The sequence below is a fragment of the Thamnophis elegans genome, chromosome Z (assembly GCF_009769535.1).
Source record: "Thamnophis elegans isolate rThaEle1 chromosome Z, rThaEle1.pri, whole genome shotgun sequence".
NCBI lineage: Eukaryota > Metazoa > Chordata > Lepidosauria > Squamata > Colubridae > Thamnophis > Thamnophis elegans.
The window spans coordinates 117,788,058-117,809,787 of NC_045558.1; the positions used below are offsets into that span (position 1 = coordinate 117,788,058).

Sequence of the window (21,730 nt, forward strand, 5' to 3'; positions counted from 1 at the left end):
AATTAGTCACGACAAATTTATTTATATAGTGATCTTAGCAAATGCTGCTTTAGGAATGCTTTGCTCACTGGAGCCCAATGAGGGTATCAGAAGAATAGATGCAAGAATCTACACAGAGAGGAGTCATTTAAGTGGAATGTGCAGTATAAAAATGTGATGAATAAAAAATAAAAATATATATAATAAATAGCCTGCTGAATGTCTCCAAAATACCCTCCAAATTTTCTGGGTTGCCAGCATAGGTATGGAAAAAGTAAACACATGCCATGCCCAATAGCGCTCAGTGGTGGGATTCAATTTTTTTTACTACTGCTTCTATGGCCGTGGCTTGGTGGACGTGGCTTGGTGGGTGTGGCAGGGGAAGGATATTGTAAAATCTCCATTCCCTCCACACTCCAGGGGAAGGATGCTGCAAAATTCCCATTTCCTCCTGAGACTCGGGAGGCAGAGAATAGATGGGGGTGGGGCCAGTCAGAGGTGGTATTTTCTGGTTTTCCAAACTACTCAAATTTTCCACTACCGGTTCTCCAGAACTGGTCAGAACCTGCTGAATACCACCTCTGAAAAACATGCATTTCATTACACACATGAATAGAGAAAAATATTTGACTTGGCTGATAGCCTCATCTATGATTATTAGTTATGATAGCAGTAGGAGAAATGCCTTAACCATAATCTCTACTTAGGCCTTGATTTAGTTAGTTTACTTTAACTATGACTGATTTAACCCTAATGGCTAACTTAGGGATACAGACAAACAAATCTTTGCCAGGAATGATCTACCATGTTATTTATGGCATGGAGCTTTGGTAAAATTCTTCTCCATGATGAATACTAAACATGCCTTAACATGTGGTACAAAAAAGATACAGGTAGTCCTTATGACAAAAATTTATGTTGCTAAGTGAGACATTTGTTAAGTGAGCTTTGTTCCATTTTTCAACCTTTCTTGCCACAGTTGTTAAGTGAGTCACTTCAGTTAATAAGTTAGTAACCTGGTTGTTAAGCGGGTTACTTTGCTGGTTAGAAGGTTGCAAAATGGATCACAGGAGCCTGGGAGAGAAAGATGGACCAGTTGCCAAGCTTCTGAATTCTGAACACATGATTGTGAGGATGCTTCAAAGGTTGTAACCGTGAACAACAGTCATAAGTCACATTTTTCAGTGCCGTTGTAACTCTGAATGGTCACTAAATGAACTGTTGTAAGTCGAGGACTACCTGTAATTAATTTTGAAATGGAAGAAAAGGTGATTGAGGGTAGCCAAGACATATTTACCTCTAGTCTTGTAATTGAGCCTAGAAGTATGGTTGTAAATCATGGTTGTTAAGCAGGTCACCATGTCACTGTGCCCAATTTTACAACCATTTTGTGGTGGTTTTTAAGCAAATGTGACTGTGGGAAGTTGCAAATTATAGTCTCTGTTCTATATAATGTTCCACTTCCACTATCGCCTCATGAAGCATCACATAAAACATAGATGGTATCAGAATGTAAATAGATGGCCGCCTCCTCCTTCTTCTTTCTCCTCCTCCTCCTCCTCCTCCTCCTCCTCCTCCTCCTCCTCCTCCTCCTCCTCCTCCTCCTCCTCCTCCTCCTCCTCCTCCTCTTCTTCTTCCTCCCCCTCCTCCCCCTCCTCCTCTTCTTCTTCCTCCCCCTCCTCCCTCCCCCTTCTCCTCTTCTTCTTCTTCTTCCTCCTCCTCCGTTCCTCCCCTCCCCCTCCTCCTCTTCTTTCTCTTCCTCCTCCTCCTCTTCTTCTTCCTCCTCCTCCCTCCTCCTCCTCCTTCTTTCTCTTTCTCTTCCTCCTCCTCCTCTTTTTTCTCTTCCTCCTCCTCCTCTTCTTCTTTCTCCTCCTCCTCCCTCCCCTTCTCCTCCTCCTCTTCTTCTTCTTCTTCCTCCTCCTCCTCCTCCTATTCTTCTTCTTTCTCCTCCTCCTCCTTTTCTTCTTCTTCTTTCTCCTCCTCCTTCCCCTCCTCCTCCTCCTTCCCCTCCTCCTCCTCTTTTTTTCTCTTCTTCTTCTTCCTCCTCCTCCTCTTCTTCTTTCTCTTCTTCCTCCTCCTCCTCCTCTTCTTCTTCTTTCTCTTCCTCCTCCTTTTCTTCTTCTTCTTTCTCTTCCTCCTTCCCTTCCTCCTCCTCCTTCCCCCCTCCTCCTCTTCTTATTTCTTCTTCTTCTTCTTCTTCCTCCTCCTCCTCCTCCTCCTCCTCCTCCTTTTCTTCTTCTTCTGCCATATCCGTCATCGGATGTTGACGATCATGCTGGCAATCCTATTTTTATCAACAGCCATATGAAAAAGTGCTGCTGAGTTTTGCCCAGTTCGTTAGGTTTTGAAGCCATGATGTTCTTCTTCTGCCTGGACCTCGTTTGCCTTCAATTTTTTCCCTGGAGGATTAAGTGAAGGATGCCATATTTTTCCGGGTGTCACATCGCATGTCCAAAATATACTCTGGGAAAGCATATGCTTTGAGGGGGAGCCTGGAACCCCACAGAGCATGCCTCCAAGTGGCGGATTGGAGGCCCTTACCCAGTATGGCTTTTATGCTGAGATGATGAGTCGGAGGGAATCAAATACCTCCCCTGGACCAACAGGGCTGATGATGACAACTGGCTCATCAGTATTGACTGAAGGCAGAGAACCACATCAGCCAGAACAGCTTCAGAAGAACAGCACACAATGTGGTGACAGCCACTTCAACAGCGTGTGCCCAGCAGTGTAGAAAGCAAAGGGAAGACTACTGCACTATATATTTCCCAGAAAAATCATGTTAATGGCAACAAAACCAAATAATGGTCCTGAGTGCAGGCACCCCTTAAATGGGGCAGGGGTGCTAAGAATCTCTCGGTCCGCTAGAAGCACGATAAACCCAAAACTACAAATTGGAATGTGGAATCTGAGAAGCCTGTATGAATCTGGGAAAACACACAACACTATCCAAGAAATGTCCAAATACAATTATCTCTATACTGTGAGTGAGTGAAATGCACCGGCCTGAAAATGGATAAAGACAAGAGGACGATTAGCAAGTGAAGGACTCTTTTGCGACTGGTTTAACTAAGACAGAATTTTTGAAAGGTTTAAACTTGATCTAAAAAATAGTTTTGTTTTTGCAGAAGCTAATTCTGAACCGGATGTCAGTTAATGTTCTGAAGTTGTCAGAATTTCAAAATCAGGTTATGAGTAGCTCTGGGGAGACCCATCATAACTTCAAATGCTTGCTGAGTAACTGGTTGTAACTTGGGGGACCAAATGTATAATCAAACAGTGATACATGATCTGTGAAGTGGTTGCAGGAAAGCTGGCAAAATTAAATAAGCCTATTGCTGGCTGGGAGGCAATTCCGTCAATGAATTTGGGAAACTTTTCATTTTTCTCCAAGATCTGAAGCAAACCTTGGGGATGAATCCAATACATGGATTTTAAGACATGAATTTAATGAGGAGCCACTAACCTTGCAAGTTGTTGCCTTCCTACCAAAATCCAAAGGCATGGCTACAAATAGCATAGAAATAGAAATAGCATTTCTATTAGTAGTATAGTCTTATATATCATCCCATAGTGCTTTACAATACTCTTTGGGTGGTTTAAAATGTAGAAATATTATTGCTCCCAATAATCTGAATCCTCATTTTACCGACCGCGGAAGGATGGAAGATTGAATCAACCTTGAGTTGGTCAGGATCGAACTTCACGCTGTTGTCAGAGTTAGCCTGCAATACTGCACTTTAACCTCTGCACCACCAGGGGGCACCTGAAGCAGCTATTTTTCTAACACTTATTAAGCTTGGAGAATCACATTTCCACTTCGACCATGGAAAGAATATTGAATATATAAAAATAAGGCAAAAGTTCATATTAACATTATTCTAGTTTATTTGTATAAATACCGAAGGTTAAAAAAACTCAACTTCCTTCATGCCAATGAACTGAATTCATTGTAAAGTATCCATATTCTCTGCAGTAAAATTACTCCTTTTTATGACCTTGGGAATCCTTTACAACTACAACTATCAAAAATTAGCCACATGGTTTTCTGCCATTTTAAAGTACAGACTGCTAAGTTAATGAAATAAAAATAGCAAATGGGGGGAAATCTTTTATTCAAACTTCCTCAAATCCCCAAATAAGTTACCCAGACCTAATTCACATATCAAAGGATAAAGTCTATAAACCCAGATAGAGTTAATTAAATTCCAGTGGAACTGCATGTTCACAAGAAAAACATCATAGGTGACACACACACACACACACACACACACCTCAAATGTCACCCTAGAATCAGCACATAAATATTTCCACATCCACAACAAGCTCCCCTATAAAACTGGGTTCACTGTACCCCATTTTGCTGCAGCTGCCCCCAGAGTAAATCCCTCTCCTTTGGGGAATAAATATTTCTCCTTTCCTTACAGCGGTCTAGATCTCATTTTTATTTGTTCTTGTGCAACCCCAGCTCAAGTTAAATTATTCTTCTGACAACTCTCTCTTACACACTTACACATTTGAAAAGGAGAATTATGTTAATCTACAGGAGCAAAAATAACAACAACAAAAACCAGGAGGAAATTGGTAGTACCTTTTTCAGCCAACAAATCTTAATAGAAAACACAGCCTTTTGTGAGCAACAGCTGAGTTTATGCCTTTTAATAAAATCTGATGGTCTGAATAGGCACCAACAGACTCTGTGACACTTATTTAAGTAAGCTATGTTGAATCCAGTGGGTATTACTTCCACACTGATGTAGAAAATGCTAATCATATTTTGTACTGCATGTCTTAAAAATATTTTAGCAGCTTTTAGAGAGGTAAGAATATTATTTTACTAAAGGGCGAACAACCAGACAAGATGGGCTCAGGAAAAAATTAGTCTGTTGGTGCCGAAACAATAAAGCTTCCAGTTTCCTGGATCAACCTTCTTTTTGGTCATGAGACCTACCTACAGTTATGGGGAAATGTTCGAAGCAGGCTGGGCCCAAATTCTCTAATTCAGAAATCCTTTCATAATCCACAGTCTTCTGCGCCTGTCTTGCCTTCTTTTCCAACAACCTCATTTAAAAGGAAAATGAAGTGTGTATAAAGGAGCGCCTTAAACTCCTAGACGCCCCACGCATGCATATGATTATGGTTGAGAACATGATTAAATACATAATCCCCAAAGATCCTTAAAAACAACTGCTTGGATGGGAGTTAAGCTCTTCTTTAACCTTCCCTCTGCCATTTCTTCCATCAGCAAGCAATACAAGAATTCTGTGTAAACATCAACCTCCTCTCTCCTCTAATCCAGAAAGCACCTTTGTAGAAGGCCCAGTTGCCAGATCCATTTATTTTTAGAGAGAGCACCTCAAACCCATCTAACAGCTTTCATAGCAACCATGGTCCAACAACTCACTGCCAGAGAGAGAGAGAGAGAGCATGAGGGCATTTGCACCCCAATTTTATTTATAGCACTCAGAGAGCCTCTGGCCTCTGGTCTGTTTAAATTCATCAGCAACCCACCAAAGTGCATTTCCTAATGTTTTCTTAATTTTTTTTTAAAAAGTGTGTGAACAATTTGGATAGGTGCAACACATCTAAAAAAACCAAATAGTTATTTGGTTACAACATGAAAATGTTTTTATCTGTGCCTCTATATTTGTCTGTCTGTCTGCCTACCTATCCTCTCTCTCTCTTTCTTTCTAACTATCATCCCTCCTCCTCCTTCTCTGTCTCTCTCTCTCATCTCTCTCTCTTTCTATCGATCATCTCTCCTTCTCTCTCTCTCTCCTCTCTATCATTTCTTCTCCTTCTCTCTCTCTCTCTCTCTCAACTATCTATCTATCTATCTATCTATCTATCTATCTATCTATCTATCTATCTATCTATCTATCATCTCTCCTCCTCTCTCTCTTTCTATCTATCATCCCTTCTCCTCCTCTCTCTCTCTGTCAACTCTCCTCCTTCTCTTTCTCTATCTTTCCATCTATCATCTCTCCTCCTCTCTCTCTCATCTCTCTTTCTATCATTTCTCCTCTCTCTCTCTCTAATTATCATCTCTCCTCCCTCTCCCCCTCCTTCTCCCCCTCTCTATTTATCTATCTACCTTTGCACTTGCTCTCTTTCTATCTATCATCTCTCCTCTCTCTCTCTCAACTCTCTATCATTTCTCCTCCTTCTCTCTCTCTCTCTTTCTATCATATCTCCTTCTCTCTCTCTCTCTCAACTATCTATCTATCTATCTATCTATCTATCTATCTATCTATCTATCTATCATCTCTCCTCCTCTCTCTCTTTCTATCTATCATCCCTCCTCCTCCTCCTCTCTCTCTATCTGTCAACTCTCCTCCTTCTCTTTCCCTATATTTCCATCTATCATCTCTCCTCCTTCTCTCTCTCTTTCTATCTATCATCTCTCCTCCTGCTCTCTCTATCTATCTATCTATCATCTCTCCTCCCTCCCCCTTCTCCCCCTCTCTATTTATCTATCTACCTTTGCACTTATTCATGAGTTTTCAACAAGTTGTAGAAGTTGCCTTACTCTAAATGTTCTACATTGGAACAAAAAGCCAAAAGAAAAAAGAAAGAAAAGAAAGAAAAGGAAAGGAAAAAAACCCCTAATGCATGTGTAGGGGTAATGCATAGACTTCTTTACTGCAGCCCCAACATAAGTAAAGATTAAAAGCTGGATTTTTTTATTGAATTTAGATGAATTCTGGATTAAATTCAAACGGTCTTGAAAAATCCCCCGATGGTCACTCAGATCCTAAAAGCTTGCTCAAAAATTGTGGGCCACAAGAGTTACTTTCTGTGAAAGAAATGAGAAGCCTGTTTGACTCTTCTTAATGTCATCCTTTGTTTAGATTCACACAATGCTGCATTTCTGTGGAAGCCTCTGTAGAGATGGAGGCTGACTTTGAAGTTAAATTAGGGTGCCTGTATCTCGGTTGCAAATATTCAGATGCCCACTAGAGAGCAGCAAAGGTTTGCTACTCTCTAGTGGTCACTTAGGATTTTTACAACTCAAATTTGGTTACTTTAATTAAGCATAAAACGGTGTTGCAAAAATGGCCACTAGTGGGTAGGCACTGACCATCTGGACACAATCTAGCAAACTATAGCAGCAAGAGACATGAATGGTTTCTCTCTTTCTCTCTAAATGCAAGTAGAGGTAAGCTAACTTGATGACGTAGGAGCTCTCGCAAAGCGCTACCCAACTCCTTTGGAAAACCATGGCAACCGATCCAAGCCTCACGTAGCCTGGCAGGAGGAGGAAGGAAATCCACACACTTAGAACACTTCAATCTGCTCTTTGCCAAAGCAATATCTGTATTTCTCCATGTAACCCACTTTGGAAGATATATCTCAAAAATGGAAGAGGATGTAAGGGGGTGGGGTGGGGAGAGAAACAGCCATGCTTCTGGGGAATTTTGTACGGAGATTTTTATAGAATGTATTTAAACATGATCAAAATGTATTATATTTATCAAGTGATGGGCTAAGAGTTAGAATAGAACAGAATGGAATAACAGAGTTGGAAGGGACCTTGGAGGTCTTCTAGTCCAACCCCCTGCGTATGATCACAACCTCATGTACTTTGTGTGCCCATTTTACAGATCAGGAGCCAAGCAGCAAGTCTGAAACCCAAATATTCTCATCTCTGGGTCATTCTGAGTCTCACACTCGGCCGGTAGGTTGCTACCGAGTTGCTGCCTCCAAGATCAATTCATTCCTTAGTATGAAAAAGTCTACACAGATAGTCCTCGACTTACGACCATAACTGAGCCCAAAGCTTCTGGTGCTGTACAAGACACATTTGTTATGTGAGTTTTGCCCCATTTTAGGACCGTTCTTGCCATAGTTGTTAAGTGAGTCATTGCAGTTAATAAGTTAGAAACCAAGTCAATTTGTCAATTTTAATAGATTTTGTTAAGTAACTCTGGCTTCCCTATTCTCTGCTTGTCAGGAGGTTTGCAAAAAGAATGGTCATATGACCCTGGGAAACTGCAACGGTTATAAATAGGAACAAGTTTCCAAGCATCCAAAGTTCGATCACGTGACCCCAGAGGATGCCGCAATGACTCTGTGAAAAATAGTCCTGTCACTTTTTTCAATGCTGTTGTAACTTCAAATGGTTGTTGTAAGTTGAGGACTCCAGGTAGCCCTCAACTTACAATGGTTTGTTTAGTGACTGTTCCAAGTTACAACAGCACTGAAAATGGTGACTTACGACCATTTTTCATAGATACGACCTTTGCAGCATCCCCACGATCATGTGATCAAAATTCAGCTGCTTGGCAACTGACTCATACCTATGACCGTTGCTATGTCCTAAGGTCATGTGAACCCCTTTCGCGCCCTTCTGACAAGCAATGGGGAAGCCAGGTTCTCTTAGCAACCAGGTTACTCACTTAGCAATGGCAGTGATTCACTTAATCACTGTGGCAAGAAAAGTCGCAAAATGGGGCAAAACCCATTTAACGAATGCCTCACTTGACGACGTAAATTTTGGGCTCGATTGTGGTCGTAAGTCGAGGACTACCTGTACTTGCAGTTCACTTCTGGATAACAAACTCTTAAGTAACAAAACCATGGAAGCCTTTTCTTTATGCCAGCTGTCCCCAACCTTTCTGGTTTGGCAGCCTGCCTTGGTGGGGTGGGGTGGGGTAAGGAGGGTAAAGGGAATGGTTATTTGTGAGTGGCAGGTGTGCATGCAAGAGTGCACAGCTCCATTTGCACAAGCGACAGGTGCTTGTGCGGCCCGGTTCTCAGCGAGTCACAGACCGGTAGTGGGCCATGGTCTCTGTGTGTGTGTGGGATGTCGGGAACCCCTGCTTTATACAAAAGGATTTCCTAAATTGCTTTATCAGCCTGACTGGAAATGACTCACCTGCTTCATTTCTAAATATTATTCTATTAAAGGCTAAACAGGGAAGCCAGAGTGACAAAGAGGCAAGGGCTAAACTAGATTCCCCCGTTACTTTTATAGACCTTTTACCCCTTTAGCAAGAGAAACTAAGGCACAAAGTAAAACTTTTCCTAACATGCAGATACAGTGCAGCGAAGGGGGAAGCTTCACCTACTGAATTTCTATATGCAATAGAGGAGCTCAGTATTCAGGTGCCCTATGACTGCTTCCCCCCCAACCTTTCGGGCAACAGGGGACCATTTACCTAGAGCAGTGTTTCTCAACCTTGGCAACTTGAAGATGTCTGGACTTCAACTCCCAGAATTCCCCAGCCAGCGAATGCTGGCTGGGGAATTCTGGGAGTTGAAGTCCGGACATCTTCAAGTTGCCAAGATTGAGAAACACTGACCTAGAGAGATATTTTTTTCCATGGACTGGAGGAGGTGTGGTTTCATGTGCTGCCTGCATCCCATGGATGGGGCTTTGCTTGTTTGCGTGGCCCAGTTTCTGGCATGCTGCAGACTGATGTGTGTGCGTGCGTCCATGTGCGTGTGCGCGCACACTCATGATCAGTCCAGAAAGTTGCCTATCGTTCTTAAAGGAGGTAGGATTGGAATACAATAAATACCTTTAAAATATTGATCCACACATTGTTTGTAAACCATAGTTTATTTAAACAGGTTTATTCAGTAACCCATAATCAGCAGGGCTCACTCAAGGCACCTAGCAGTAAGAGCATAATTTCTGAGCTTTCCCAACAAGATAAGCCAAAAGGAAGCAAACACAGCCACAATCATTCCAAAAATATCTTTTAGTTAAATTCTGGGGATTTCCTCTCTTTAAATTAAATTCTCCTAACCATCCTTTGTAGAACTCTGATTATATTTGGAAGTATTCCAAAAAAGTATATAGGAAGTTCTTGACTTATCACCATTCATTTAGCAATCATTCAAAGTTATGATGGTACTGAAAAAAAATCCCAGTACTTCCCTTTATGACTGGTCCGCACACTTACGGCTGTTGTAGTGTCCCCAGAATCATGTGATCAAAATTTGGGTGCTTGGTAATTGGCACATATTTACAAAAATTGCACCAGGTCACATAATCATGATTTGCAATCTTCCCAGCTGACTTTCAACAAGCAGACAATGGGAAAAGCCAAATTTGCTTAATGTATGTGAGTACCTTAATGACCATGGTGATTCGCTTAACAGCCATAGCAAAAAAAAAAAGTCCTAAAATGGATGCAATTCACTCAACAACTACTTTACTTAGCAATTTAGATTCTGGTCACAATTGTGGTTATAAGTTGAGGATTACCTCAATTTATATGCCCAAGAGAGCTCTGACTTAAGGGAATAGTCTATGTTTAAGTGCAAGAAAAGAGAAACCGGAATCACGAACCTGTCATAGATCCTTGTTAGCTGAAGACTGGTATGGTGGTGTAGTTACAGATAGTCCTTGACTTACAAAAGTTCACTTAGTGACTGTTCAAAGTTACAACAGCACTGAAAAAAAATGACTTATGACCATTTTTCACATTTACAACCTTTGCAGCATCCCCATTCGGACATGCGATCCAAATTCAGACGCTTGGCAAACTGATTCATATTTATGACGGTTGCAATGTCCCAGGGACACAAGGCCCCCTTTTGCGACCTTCTGACAAGCAAAGTCAATGGGGAATCCAGACTCACTCAACCACCGTCGCTACTAACTTAGCAACTGTAGTGATTCATTGCACAACTGTGGCAAGAAAATGGGGGCAAAATTCACTTAAGAAATGTCTCACTGAGCAACGGAAATTGTGGTCATAACTGAAGACACTCTGTATTCTGTCCAGCTAAATTCTAATTCTACCTCCATCCCTAAAACTCGCAGGGGTCTTGCCTTTGGCCACTGGACATTTCCCTACCCGAGCTCACTGCAGTGTAAAAAGAGAAGGGATGCCCCCATGTTTTTTTTTGAGCCTCTTGGAGAAAGGGGGTGGGGGTGAATAAAATCGTTCATACTCCCCTCAAAAAAAAAAAAATGTCTAGGGATGAGGTGAGGAAACCAACTTCAATGTGTCCAGATGCACTTGTGGAATTCCACTGAATACAGCATACCCAAACCAAGCCTTTGCCTTAAGCCTGGCCTGATTAGAAAAGAAGCGAAGAGCTGACTGGCTTCATTAGGCTTGAGAGAGAAAGAGAGAAGTTATGCCCCACCCTTGAAGCCACAATTTGCTTCCATCTGAATTATTGATGCCGAAAAGGGACAACTCCCTTCAGCTCAGACTTCGCCATGGCTAAAAAAAAAAAAATCCAAACACCTAAATATGCTCTTGTTTTATATGGGTGCCCACGTGTACAACCGAACAAGCAATCTAAATCTGTCTTCTTCAGGTGGCTTTCTTAATTCAGGGAAGCCACATCCCTACGTATAGTACATTAAAAAAAGAGGAGAGGATTTAAAGGAAACCAGAGTTGCAGTAGAGAAAGAAAAGGGAGGAACCGGGATCCAAAGAGTTGCTCCCATTGAAGAACCCGAGTTGGGTTCTGCCATTCTCAGTTGTGCCCCTCCCCCCTTCAGCGCAAGCCTGATTCCACTTGGGTACCAAAATGATGCCCCTGCGAGGCACCCTCTCCACTAGGCACCGATTGTGCAAGAGAAGCAGACACGCAACCACACTCTCACAAGTTAAAAGCCACGATTTTTCTCTTTCGTGCAGCTTTGTACACGGAGGAGAAACCTGCCTTTGTTTCCTGAGCTCCGAGGGATCGTCCTCGCGTGCAGGGAAGGGGTTCAGGTGATCTCCCGATCTTCCCTTTCTTCCTCCCTCCTCGATTCGATCGGGAAACGCCAAACCAACAAACGCATTAGTTCTATCCCGCAACGCAAAACGTGGAGGTTGGACACACAGTTCAGCCCTGGGAAACCCACCCATTTGCTCGCGCCAGATCTTCCCAGAAAACCGAAGTCCCGAAGGGGCGCTTCTTACCCATTTTTTCCCCTTCCCAGGAGGAGTGGCGATTGTCCTGGACAGATCAAAAAGCAGGGCGAGACGAAAGCAAAATGAAAGAGGAGCAGCGGGCAAGAACAGAATCGTTGGCTTATTATTTTTTTTTATTGTGGTTGCCTCTTTTTTCCTCCCAAAAAAAAAAAAGCTCTCCAACGGAGCTGTCCACGGTCCGTGGTTCTGAAACGTTGCTGGCTGAGGGGTGGAGCTAGGAAGGAAAAGGTGGGGTTAGAGAGAAGGCTAAAGAAAGGCAGGGGTAGACGGGGTGTGTATGCCTGTTGTGTGGAGATGTGGGGAAAGGGTCCACGGATTGCAAGTTCAACATATAAAGCGATATCCATTCTGAAAGAGGGCATGGAAGTCATGTAAGGCCTTGCCCACAGAGCCATGACTTAATGTAACATCTGTATATCTTTCTTTTTGTTCACCTTAAAGAAAGGTGGATTGCATGCTGCATTCTGTATTTTCCTTCCTGAAACACCACTGAGTACTAATACCCCTATACACTTATCTGCGTATTTATCACAAGGGTCTGTGAATTCAATTCAGCCTCACAAACATTCATACTGCATGTCTGTGATTACAAAGCACGATACCCCCTTGATAAGGATACTCTAAGAAATTGAGGGAGTGGGGTTACATAAACAAGATAGTTACCCCCACTCTGCTGAGCATCTCAATCTAGATCTCGGTGGAAAAAGAGCCAACAGGAAGAGACTATCACCTTGCTAGAGAAAAGAGGCAAATCCACCCAGAGTCCAAACTTCCAATAATTTTAATTTTCATTCTGGCTTTTTCCAGAAGGTGGTATTGAGAACCTCCTTGGAGAATTTTGGGTATTTGCCATCCCCACAAAATATATACTGTAGAACAGCTCCTTATGTGGAGAAAGGCTGGGCACATAAATTATGTGTGTATGATAGTGATGGAAGATCCGCATGGATCATAATCCTACTATATAGCTCAACTTTTCCAAATATTTGGGATTTAAGGACAGTAGTCCAAAACCAGATATATTGTATCCATTTATCAGACTTACACAGTGTACTTGTGTGAGTGAAGCACACAAGCACATTTGCGTGCTTGTGTGTGATAAGTGTATGAATATTAGAGAGGAAGAATATATGCACAAGAGTTCATATATAAAACTCTTGATCCATTTTTCATAACTGGCTGACAAATCAGAAACGTGGGAGCCAAAATAGCAGAATAGGAGAATAATAGAATTGGAAGGGACTCTGGAGGTCTTCTAGTCCAACCCTCTGCTCAAGCAGGAAATCCTAGACCATTTCAGACAAATAATTGTCCAATCTCTTGTTTAAAACATCCAACAATGGAGCACCCACAGCTTCTGGAGGAAAGGTGTCCCACTGAAAAACTGTCCTACCTGCCAGGAAATTTCTCCTTATTTCCAGGTTGGTTCTCTCCTTGATTAGTTTTCATCCATTGCTTCTTGTCCTGCCTTCAGGTGCTTTGGAGAATAGCTTGACCCCCTCTTCTTTCTGGCAACCCCTTAAATATTGGAACACTGCTATCCTGTCACCCCTACTCCTTCTTTTCACTAGACTAGCCATATCCAATTCCAGTGAACTATTTGCCAGTGATAGGATATTAAACCCTGAAACAGAGCAATTGCCTCATTTAGTCACCATTTACAATTATGACAGTGGTGAAAAACTAACTTTATATACAATGCTTTTCAGACATTCACAGGTCTGTAAAGCAAAGGAAAATAAGATCCTAAGTACAGTCAGACCTTTACTTATCAATTGTTTTGCTTAACAATGGAACTTCCAGTTCCCAATTCTGGTCGCTAAACAAGGACTATTTGAGAGGATGTTCCCCACCTCCTCTGCACCCTATGATAAACCTGAAAGCATTTGTATTCTTTCAAGCAATTTTCAAAAATGTTTTGGAATCTATTTCCAGTTGTGGCTTTGTGGATTCCTTTGTCTGGCTTCCTTTGCTTTTTGTGTTTTTAAGATTCCGATCTTTGCAGCATTAATGCAAGGTACCAGAAGATGAACAGGTGACTCTTTATGTTGTAGTGTGCATTCTCAGCAAGGCAGTTGGAGAGGGAGATTATATCACAAATGCACAAAAATATACAGAGGAGGCAAGTGAATGAATGTAAGGAAAACAGAACAAGGCTGAATGACCGAAATAAGGTTCTCTTGTAGAACAGTGGGAAGGCTCATCTCAAGTGTGGTGAGTGTTTGCTTTCATGATAGAATGGGTCATGTGCTAATGAAGTGGAAAGGTATAGATATTCACACCTGTACAAATAAAAAGAAATGCCAGTCATTCTGTGAAAGAGGCAGAGCACTAAAGAGAAGAGGCTATCTTTGAACTGGGTGGGAATGGTCACTTATGAAGAAGAATGCTGTGTACTGTTGCTAATGGGCTTGTACTGCAGAGGTGATGGAACAAAGATGGACAGAATAGCGGGGGGGGGGGGCTAAAAGAATTGGGATGTATGTATCTATGTTGTGGGTTTGTGTGAGTGAGAGAGGCAGAGAGAGGCATTGCTGCCCTCCTGTGGAGTAAGCAACTCCTCCAACAGATATTTCTGGCTCACTGCATGACAAAATTAAAGTTAGCTGAGTTTTTGGCATTTAGTTTTGTTAATAGCGCGCACACACACAGAGAGAGAGAGGGGGGGGGGAGAGAGAGAGAGCCATCTTTCTAGTAAACCACTAACTGCTTTTCCTTTCAAAAACCCAGAAGGAAAACACACGAGAACGTGGCTTTGCCCGACACACATTTATAGTGCAAGAATTATTTTCTGTGTAAGGGAACTCTGGACTCCACACTCACTTTCCCCCTCCCTTCTTTGTTGTTCAATCCTCTTCAATCCTCTGATGGATAAATGTCACCATTCTCCTAAAGCTTCCACCCTTTTACTTTCTCATCTATTTGGCAAATCTAAGAAGTCTGGATCCCAAGAAACTCCTGCTGTAACATGGGAGTAATACTAGGAAAGAGGAAGAGGAAGGATGAAAAGAAATATTAGTAGAAGAACAAGGGGAGGAGGAGGAGGAGGAGAAAAGAGGGAGAATCCTGGATCAAACCCTTTGATCTATCACCATTGGGATCTAAATTCAACACACTTGCTTTCCTGGTCCACCATTCTTACTTGCAATTTACCCTCCTTTCACTTGCAAGACTTCAGTAGCTTTCATCCCAAAAAGAGCATCTTGGAGTTCACCTCACAAAACTGTGTTCATTTGAATGCATGTATGTAGGTTACATAGGTACATATAAATACATAAATGCATGTGTGTATATATATATATATATATATGAATGCAATATGCAAAATGTGTATATGCAGATATATGCATAGAGCATGTGATATATTAACATGTATATATACTGTATGTATGGAAGGGAGGTGTGTGTGTGTGTGTAAGGAAGGAAGGAAGGAAGGAAAGCATCCATACACCCACACCTGTGTGTGTGTGATATATATATATATATATATATATATATATATATATATATATATATATATATATATATATATATATATATATATATATATATATATATATATATATATATATATGACACTTATGACAGCTCCATGGCAACATTGTGGAGCTGACACTCAGGTTGCTAAGGCAACCAAATAATTCAGCCAGGCTGTGCTTCACTCTTAATTTCTTTTAGGGCCCAGCTTTCCACACAGTATAATTGGACGAAAAACTCTGCTGTTGTGCCACAATTGCTACCCTCCCCCATCCTGTCCTCTCAATTCCCAGTACAGTGGTGTGAGATAAGAGGATGAGGGGGGGGGGAAGCAAAGGAGTAGACAAACTGTTGTGTACATCAAGAATATGGGTTCATTGTCAACAGGAAAAAATGTTTCTTTTGCGCAACCTGGTAAAGTCAGACACTCACACTTCAGTTTTCCCTGATTTCAAAGGTTACTTAATGTGTTGGATTCAGTTTTGTATTGTGGTTTTGTCTTAATCATCTTGTATGCCAACAATTTTTTTTTACAGCTGGTCATGTTTACCTAATTAATTGATGAAACCATTACTTGAGGCTAAAAGGGAGGCTCTGAATCACTGGGAACCTTCTTATTTATTCCAAAGAAAAAGACTACCAATACAGTCTGGGGTGTTTACTTTGGAAAATTTATTCCATTTAAAACACGGAAGTGAAATTCAGAGGGGGGGGGAGGAATGCCTCAATCTTTTTTGGAGGGTGGCAATTATTTGGCAACCTATAGAACAGTGAGGGCTACACCTTTTTGTTGTCAAGTGCTGAAAGCACATGCATGACCACACCCATAATGCAATACACACACACACACCCGCACCTCATTTTGGGTCTGGAAGGCCACTTGCACCAACCTGGAAGCAAAAATAAGGCAAGGGGCGCTGTGTAAGGCCCCAAAATGCAATGCGAGTGCCCCTCCCCATGCATGTACCCTGCCCCCGTGCATGCACGGCAGAGGCTCAAAGACGAGCTGGCCAGTGGGAGGCGTGTGCACATCTGCATTGGAGCTGGGCTGGGGCGACAGCTGGTATACCCACAGAGAGGGCTCTGTGTGCCACTTGAGTGCCATAGGTTTGCCATCACGGCTACAGAAGGTAGCCAAGCCTCTCACACCCGGGAGACCTCACAGTCCTGCATAGCCAAGATGTTTTCATAGACAGCAGGATGCTCCAGGATCACCCTGCCGTTCTTTGGAGCAGACTGGATCCCATCCAGGAGACACTGGTGTAAGAAGACATACTGGTCCTGTAGAAAAGGAGACAGGAGCAGGGGAGGATTTGACAGCTGAAACAGGCAGGAAGAATTGATTTGAGTTGTCCCACAGGAACATCACCAGTGAACAGCAATATTGGCCAATTTGTTGTGGGGGGGGGGGGAAGAGATGATGCAGAAATTGCACTGGGAAATGTGACTCTTTGTATAGCTATGCACGTGGCAAGCTCAGTTCGGAGCCGATTCAAATGTACCCCAGTTCCTGCCAGAGCATAAACCCATCTGCCCAGCTTGGGGGAAAGTGCCCAGCTGATTTCAAAACGCCAAGTCAGATCAGACCTGGAAGCAGTAATTGGTCCTGGAAGATCACCAGAAAAATCCATGGCTGTTTGGGAGATCAGGACAAAAACGATTGGCAACAGAGAATTTCAGGGCAGCAGCCTAGCCTTGGAGGGTTGAAAATTTAATACTGCAAGAAGACAACTGTTTCCTCCCTGTTGCCAAGAAAACTAAATAGATGTATTGATGTAGTCACCAGGAGTAGAGTTCAACTCCAAGGCAGGTTTATCTTGTCACAGTAAATCGAAACACCAACTGAGTGGCTTCACAAGGCTAGTCCTGGTTAATAAGCGGATAGAAAATGACCAGGAAGTTCTTGATGAAGATCAAAAGCACCTCAAGTAAGAAGACCATAGCAAAGGTGCTTTTCCAAAAGACAGCTGGAGTTTCTTGATTATTATTTTTTTTGCTCGGAAAACATTTCATTTCTCACCCAAGAAGTTTCTTCAGTTCTAACTGACTGGTGGGGAATGGAAGAGTTTATATTCTTTGATTTGATTTGATTTGATTTAAAGTTTATTTATATGCCGCCCTTTTCCCTGGGGGGACTCAGGGCGGCTTACAACTTAAAAGGGGGGGGGAGACAAACTTTTAACATATAAGACGAATACAAAATTAAGAACACAACATTCATACTATTCGGGCGGGTTGTAGTCTTAACCCCAGGCCTGACGGGATAGCCAAGTTCTGAGGGCTGTGCGGAAGGTCTGGAGGGTGGTGAGGGTACGGATTTCCATGGGGAGATCATTCCACAGGGTCGGAGCTGCCACCGAGAAGGCTCTCCTCCGCGTAGTTGCCAGTCGACATTGACCGGCAGATGGGACTCGGAGGAAGCCTAACCGGTGAGATCTAATAGGTCGTGTGGAGGTAATTGGCAGTAGGCGGTCTCTCAAGTATCCAGATCCACTACCATGGAGGGCTTTATGGGTGGCAAGTAGCACCTTGAAGCGTACCCGGAGATCGACAGGTAGCCAGTGCAGCTCGCGGAGGATAGGTGTTATGTGGGTGAAGCGAGGTGCACCCACAATCGCTCGCGCGGCCGCATTCTGGACTAGCTGAAGTCGCTGAATACTCTTCAAGGGCAGCCCCATGTAGAGCACGTTGCAGTATTCCAGCCTAGAGGTCACAAGGGCACGAGTGACTGTTGCGAGGGCCTCCCGGTTCAGGTAGGGGCGCAACTGGTGAACCAGGCGAACCTGGGCAAATGCCCCCCTGGTCACAGCTGACAAGTGATGCTCGAAAGTCAGCTGTGGGTCCAGGAGGACTCCCAAGTTGCGGACCCTGTCTGAGGGGCGTAGTGTTTGACCCCCCAGCCTGAGAGATGGAATACTAGCCAAATTGGTGGGAGGGAAACACAACAGCCACTCGGTCTTATCTGGGTTGAGCACGAGTTTGTTAGCCCTCATCCAGTCACTAACAGCTTCAAGTCCCTGGTTCATCACTTCCACTGCTTCATTGAGTTGGCACGGGGTGGACAGATACAGCTGGGTATCGTCCGCATACTGGTGGTATTTTATCCCGTGCCGCCGAATGATCTCGCCCAGCGGTTTCATGTAGATGTTGAAAAGTAGGGGGGACAGGACCGAACCCTGCGGCACCCCATATGTTAGGGGCCTAGGGGTCGATCTCTGCCCTCCAACTAACACCGACTGCGACCTGTCCGAGAGGTAAGAGGAGAACCACCGCAAAACAGTGCCTCCCACCCCCACCTCCCGCAGTCGTCGCAGAAGGATACCATGGTCGATGGTATCGAAAGCCGCTGAGAGGTCAAGGAGAACCAGGATGGAGGCGTAGCCTCTGTCCCTGGCTCTCCAGGGTCATCGGTCAATGCGACCAAAGCAGTTTCTGTGCTGTAGCCAGGCCTGAAGCCAGACTGGAATGGGTCAAGATAGCTAGCTTCCTCCAAGGACCGCTGGAGCTGAAAGGCCACCACCTTCTCAACAACCTTCCCCACAAAGGGGAGGTTGGAGACTGGACGATAATTGTTAAGAACGGCTGGATCCAAAGATGGTTTCTTCAGGAGGGGTCTCACCACCGCCACTTTAAGTGCGGGGGGAAAGACCCCCTCCCGAAGGGAGGCAGTAACAACCGCCTGGATCCAGCCCCGTGTCACCTCCCTGCTGTTAGCAACCAGCCAGGAGGGCACGGGTCCAGTACACATGTGGAGGCACTCACAGCTCTCATGGCCTTGTCCACGTCCCCAGGGGCAACATCCTGAAACTCAACCCAGGGATGGTCTACCAGATTATCCCCTTGTGCCTCGGCTGGATCTGCAGAATCAGAGTCCAACTCCAACCGAAACCGAGCAACTTTGTCCGCTAAGAACTGGATGTAGTCCTCAGCTCTACCCTGCAGGGGATCCTCCGTAACCCTCCTATTTAGGAGGGAACGGGTTATCCTAAACAGGGCGGCTGGGCGCGACTCAGCGGAGGCGATCAAGGTGGCAATGTAAGCTCTTTTTGCCATCCTAATTGCCCTGATGTATTCCTTGATGCACGATGTTAGAAGTGCTCGGCTCGATTCGGATTTGTTGGACCTCCATAGGTGCTCTAGGCGTCTCTTCCGGCGCTTCCTCTCCTGGAGTTCCTCGGTGAACCAAGGAGGCCTCCTGGATCCACTGCCTCGGAGCAGCCGTAGTGGCGCAATCCGGTCAAGAGACTCCGATGCTGCCGAGTTCCAGGCAGCAACCAGGGTCTCCACCGGACTGTGGGCGAGAGTATCAGGAATAACCCCAAGCTCCGTCTGGAACCTCAGGGGGTCCATAAGTCGCCTGGGGCGGAACCACCTGGTCGGTTCCTCCTCCCTACAGTGGAGGTTTGGTCTCCAAAAGTCAAGCCTCAGTAGGCTTGCAGTCATCTGGTTTTTAGCACTCTGAAGGTCAATTACTAGCTCTCTGAGAATTGTTGAGGCCACTTGGGGGTTTATCTGTGCCCTCAGGGTCTCCTGAATCAGAGTGCAGATGGCTGGGGAACTTTCTTGGCACTGCTGAAAGGACTAGGGTCAGGGGTGGGATTGAAAAATGTCAACAACTGGTTCTCTGTAGGTGGGTACAGCCATGGTGGGCTTAGCCTACTCATCCTCCTGCACCATGGCGGAGGAGGGGATGTTTTTGGAGGCTGGAAACAGGGTCGTTTTTGGACTTCCGGTAGGCTTTTCCTGAGCCTCCAGGAGAGCGAAAACGGCCTCCCCAAACTCCAGAGACTCTCCAGAAGAACAGTGGAAACAGGCCCATTTTTCACCTTCCCAGAGCCTCCGTGCGAGGCCTATACTTACCTGGCATGGTGGTGGGTTTCAAAATTTTTTAGAACCTACTCTGTGGGTGTGGCCTCCTTTGTGGGAGTGGCTTGCCAGCCATGTGACCTGGTGGGAGTGGCTTGCTGGCCATGTGTTCTCTCTCTCTCTCTCTCTCTCTCTCCCCCCTTCCTTTTGTCTCTCTGTCCCTTTTTTCTTTTCTTCTTTCCTCTCTCTCTCACTCTTTTTCTTTCTTTTTTCTTTTTTTATTTTTTTATTTATTTATTTCTTCCTTTCTTTCTCTTTCTCTCTCTCTCTCTGTGTCAGTCTGTCTGTCTCTATGTGTGTGTGTGTCTGTGTGTGTGTCAGTGGTGGATTTCAAAAAATTTTGGAACCTCTTCTGTAGGTGTGACCTGCTTTCCGGGTCCACTGGTGGAACCTCTTCTAACCGATTCGGTAGATTTGACGAACCGGTTCTACCGAACTGGTGCGAACTGGTAGGAACCCACCTCTGCCTGGCATGAAGAACGGGCCGTGTGGAGACTCCTGGGAGGGGAGGGTGGGGCGTGTAGGTCCTTGCAACAACCCATTTGGCGAACCAGATGCAAAATTAACATGCGGTTCTCCGGAACTGATGCAAACTGGCTGAATCCCACCCCTGACTATGGTGTAGACAAGTGTCATGTCCTTCATCCTCTGTTGAGGGAGGGCTGTTCAATTTAACATAAGCCTTTGACACCTCTTTCAAATCAATGTTCCCTTTGGTCTTGTTGCTAGCAAAACTAAATGAATGTATTCAGGACATCATTAGTAGTTGAGCTCTACCTGAAGGATCATCAGCCATTGCTATATTAGTTACATTAGGACTTTAAAAGTAGGATTAATCAATTTAGCAGTCATTCTGAACTTTAGTTGTTTGGTTTTTGACTTGACGTAATATGTGAACTCAGCTACAGTTGCTGGTAAAGCAAACTTTATGAATCCACATAATATGTGAAATAGCTCATTGAACCAACCCAACAGAAGGAAACCATAACTCACAAGTGGGCCTACACAGTGTGTGTTTTAGGTCTTAAACTCTTAATAACTGAATTCTTGTTGTCTATAGCAGCATTCCCCAACCTTTCAGACTGGTGGGGGAGGGGGGAGATTGCATGTTCTGCATGAGCAGTGGGAGAGCGCCAAGGTGCCAGTTTGGATTGGTTCTCCTGAACTGGTAGTAGAAATTGCGGGTGAACCTGCTCACCTACCCGACTCTATGGCATCCCATTTAGGCACATTTTAAAGCCAAAGCGCATACAAGAAAGGCTGAGCACATGTGCAGATGGGTGCGCGCTTATATTTGTGAACTGATAGGGAAAGTAACTGAATACCACCCCTGGCAAGCGTGCATGCACAGCTCCATTGGCACAAGTGACAGGCATGCATGCCCACCAGTCATGCAAATGGACCACACCAGAGGTGGGTTGCAGGCGGTATGCCCTGGTACGGGCGTACCGGAACCAGCCTGGAGCACCGGATACTCTTCTGGTACGGTGCGCCGGAGGGCCCACCTGCCTGCCCGA

The 21,730-nt window shown here is 44.2% G+C and overlaps 1 protein-coding gene across 3 annotated transcripts in view; it reads right to left on the bottom strand.

Moving 5' to 3' along the window:
• Positions 1–16,394: 16,394 nt before the first annotated feature.
• Positions 16,395–21,730, bottom strand: part of PTPRH (protein tyrosine phosphatase receptor type H) — a 54,867-nt gene continuing 49,531 nt past the window's right edge. For 2 of the 3 annotated variants that reach the window (XM_032236956.1, XM_032236955.1), the window contains one exon: positions 16,395–16,628. In XM_032236956.1, the coding sequence (XP_032092847.1) occupies positions 16,491–16,628 (138 nt within the window). In that variant the 3' untranslated portion in view covers positions 16,395–16,490. The remainder of the gene's footprint in view (positions 16,629–21,730) is intronic. The other variant, XM_032236957.1, reaches the window with a different exon arrangement.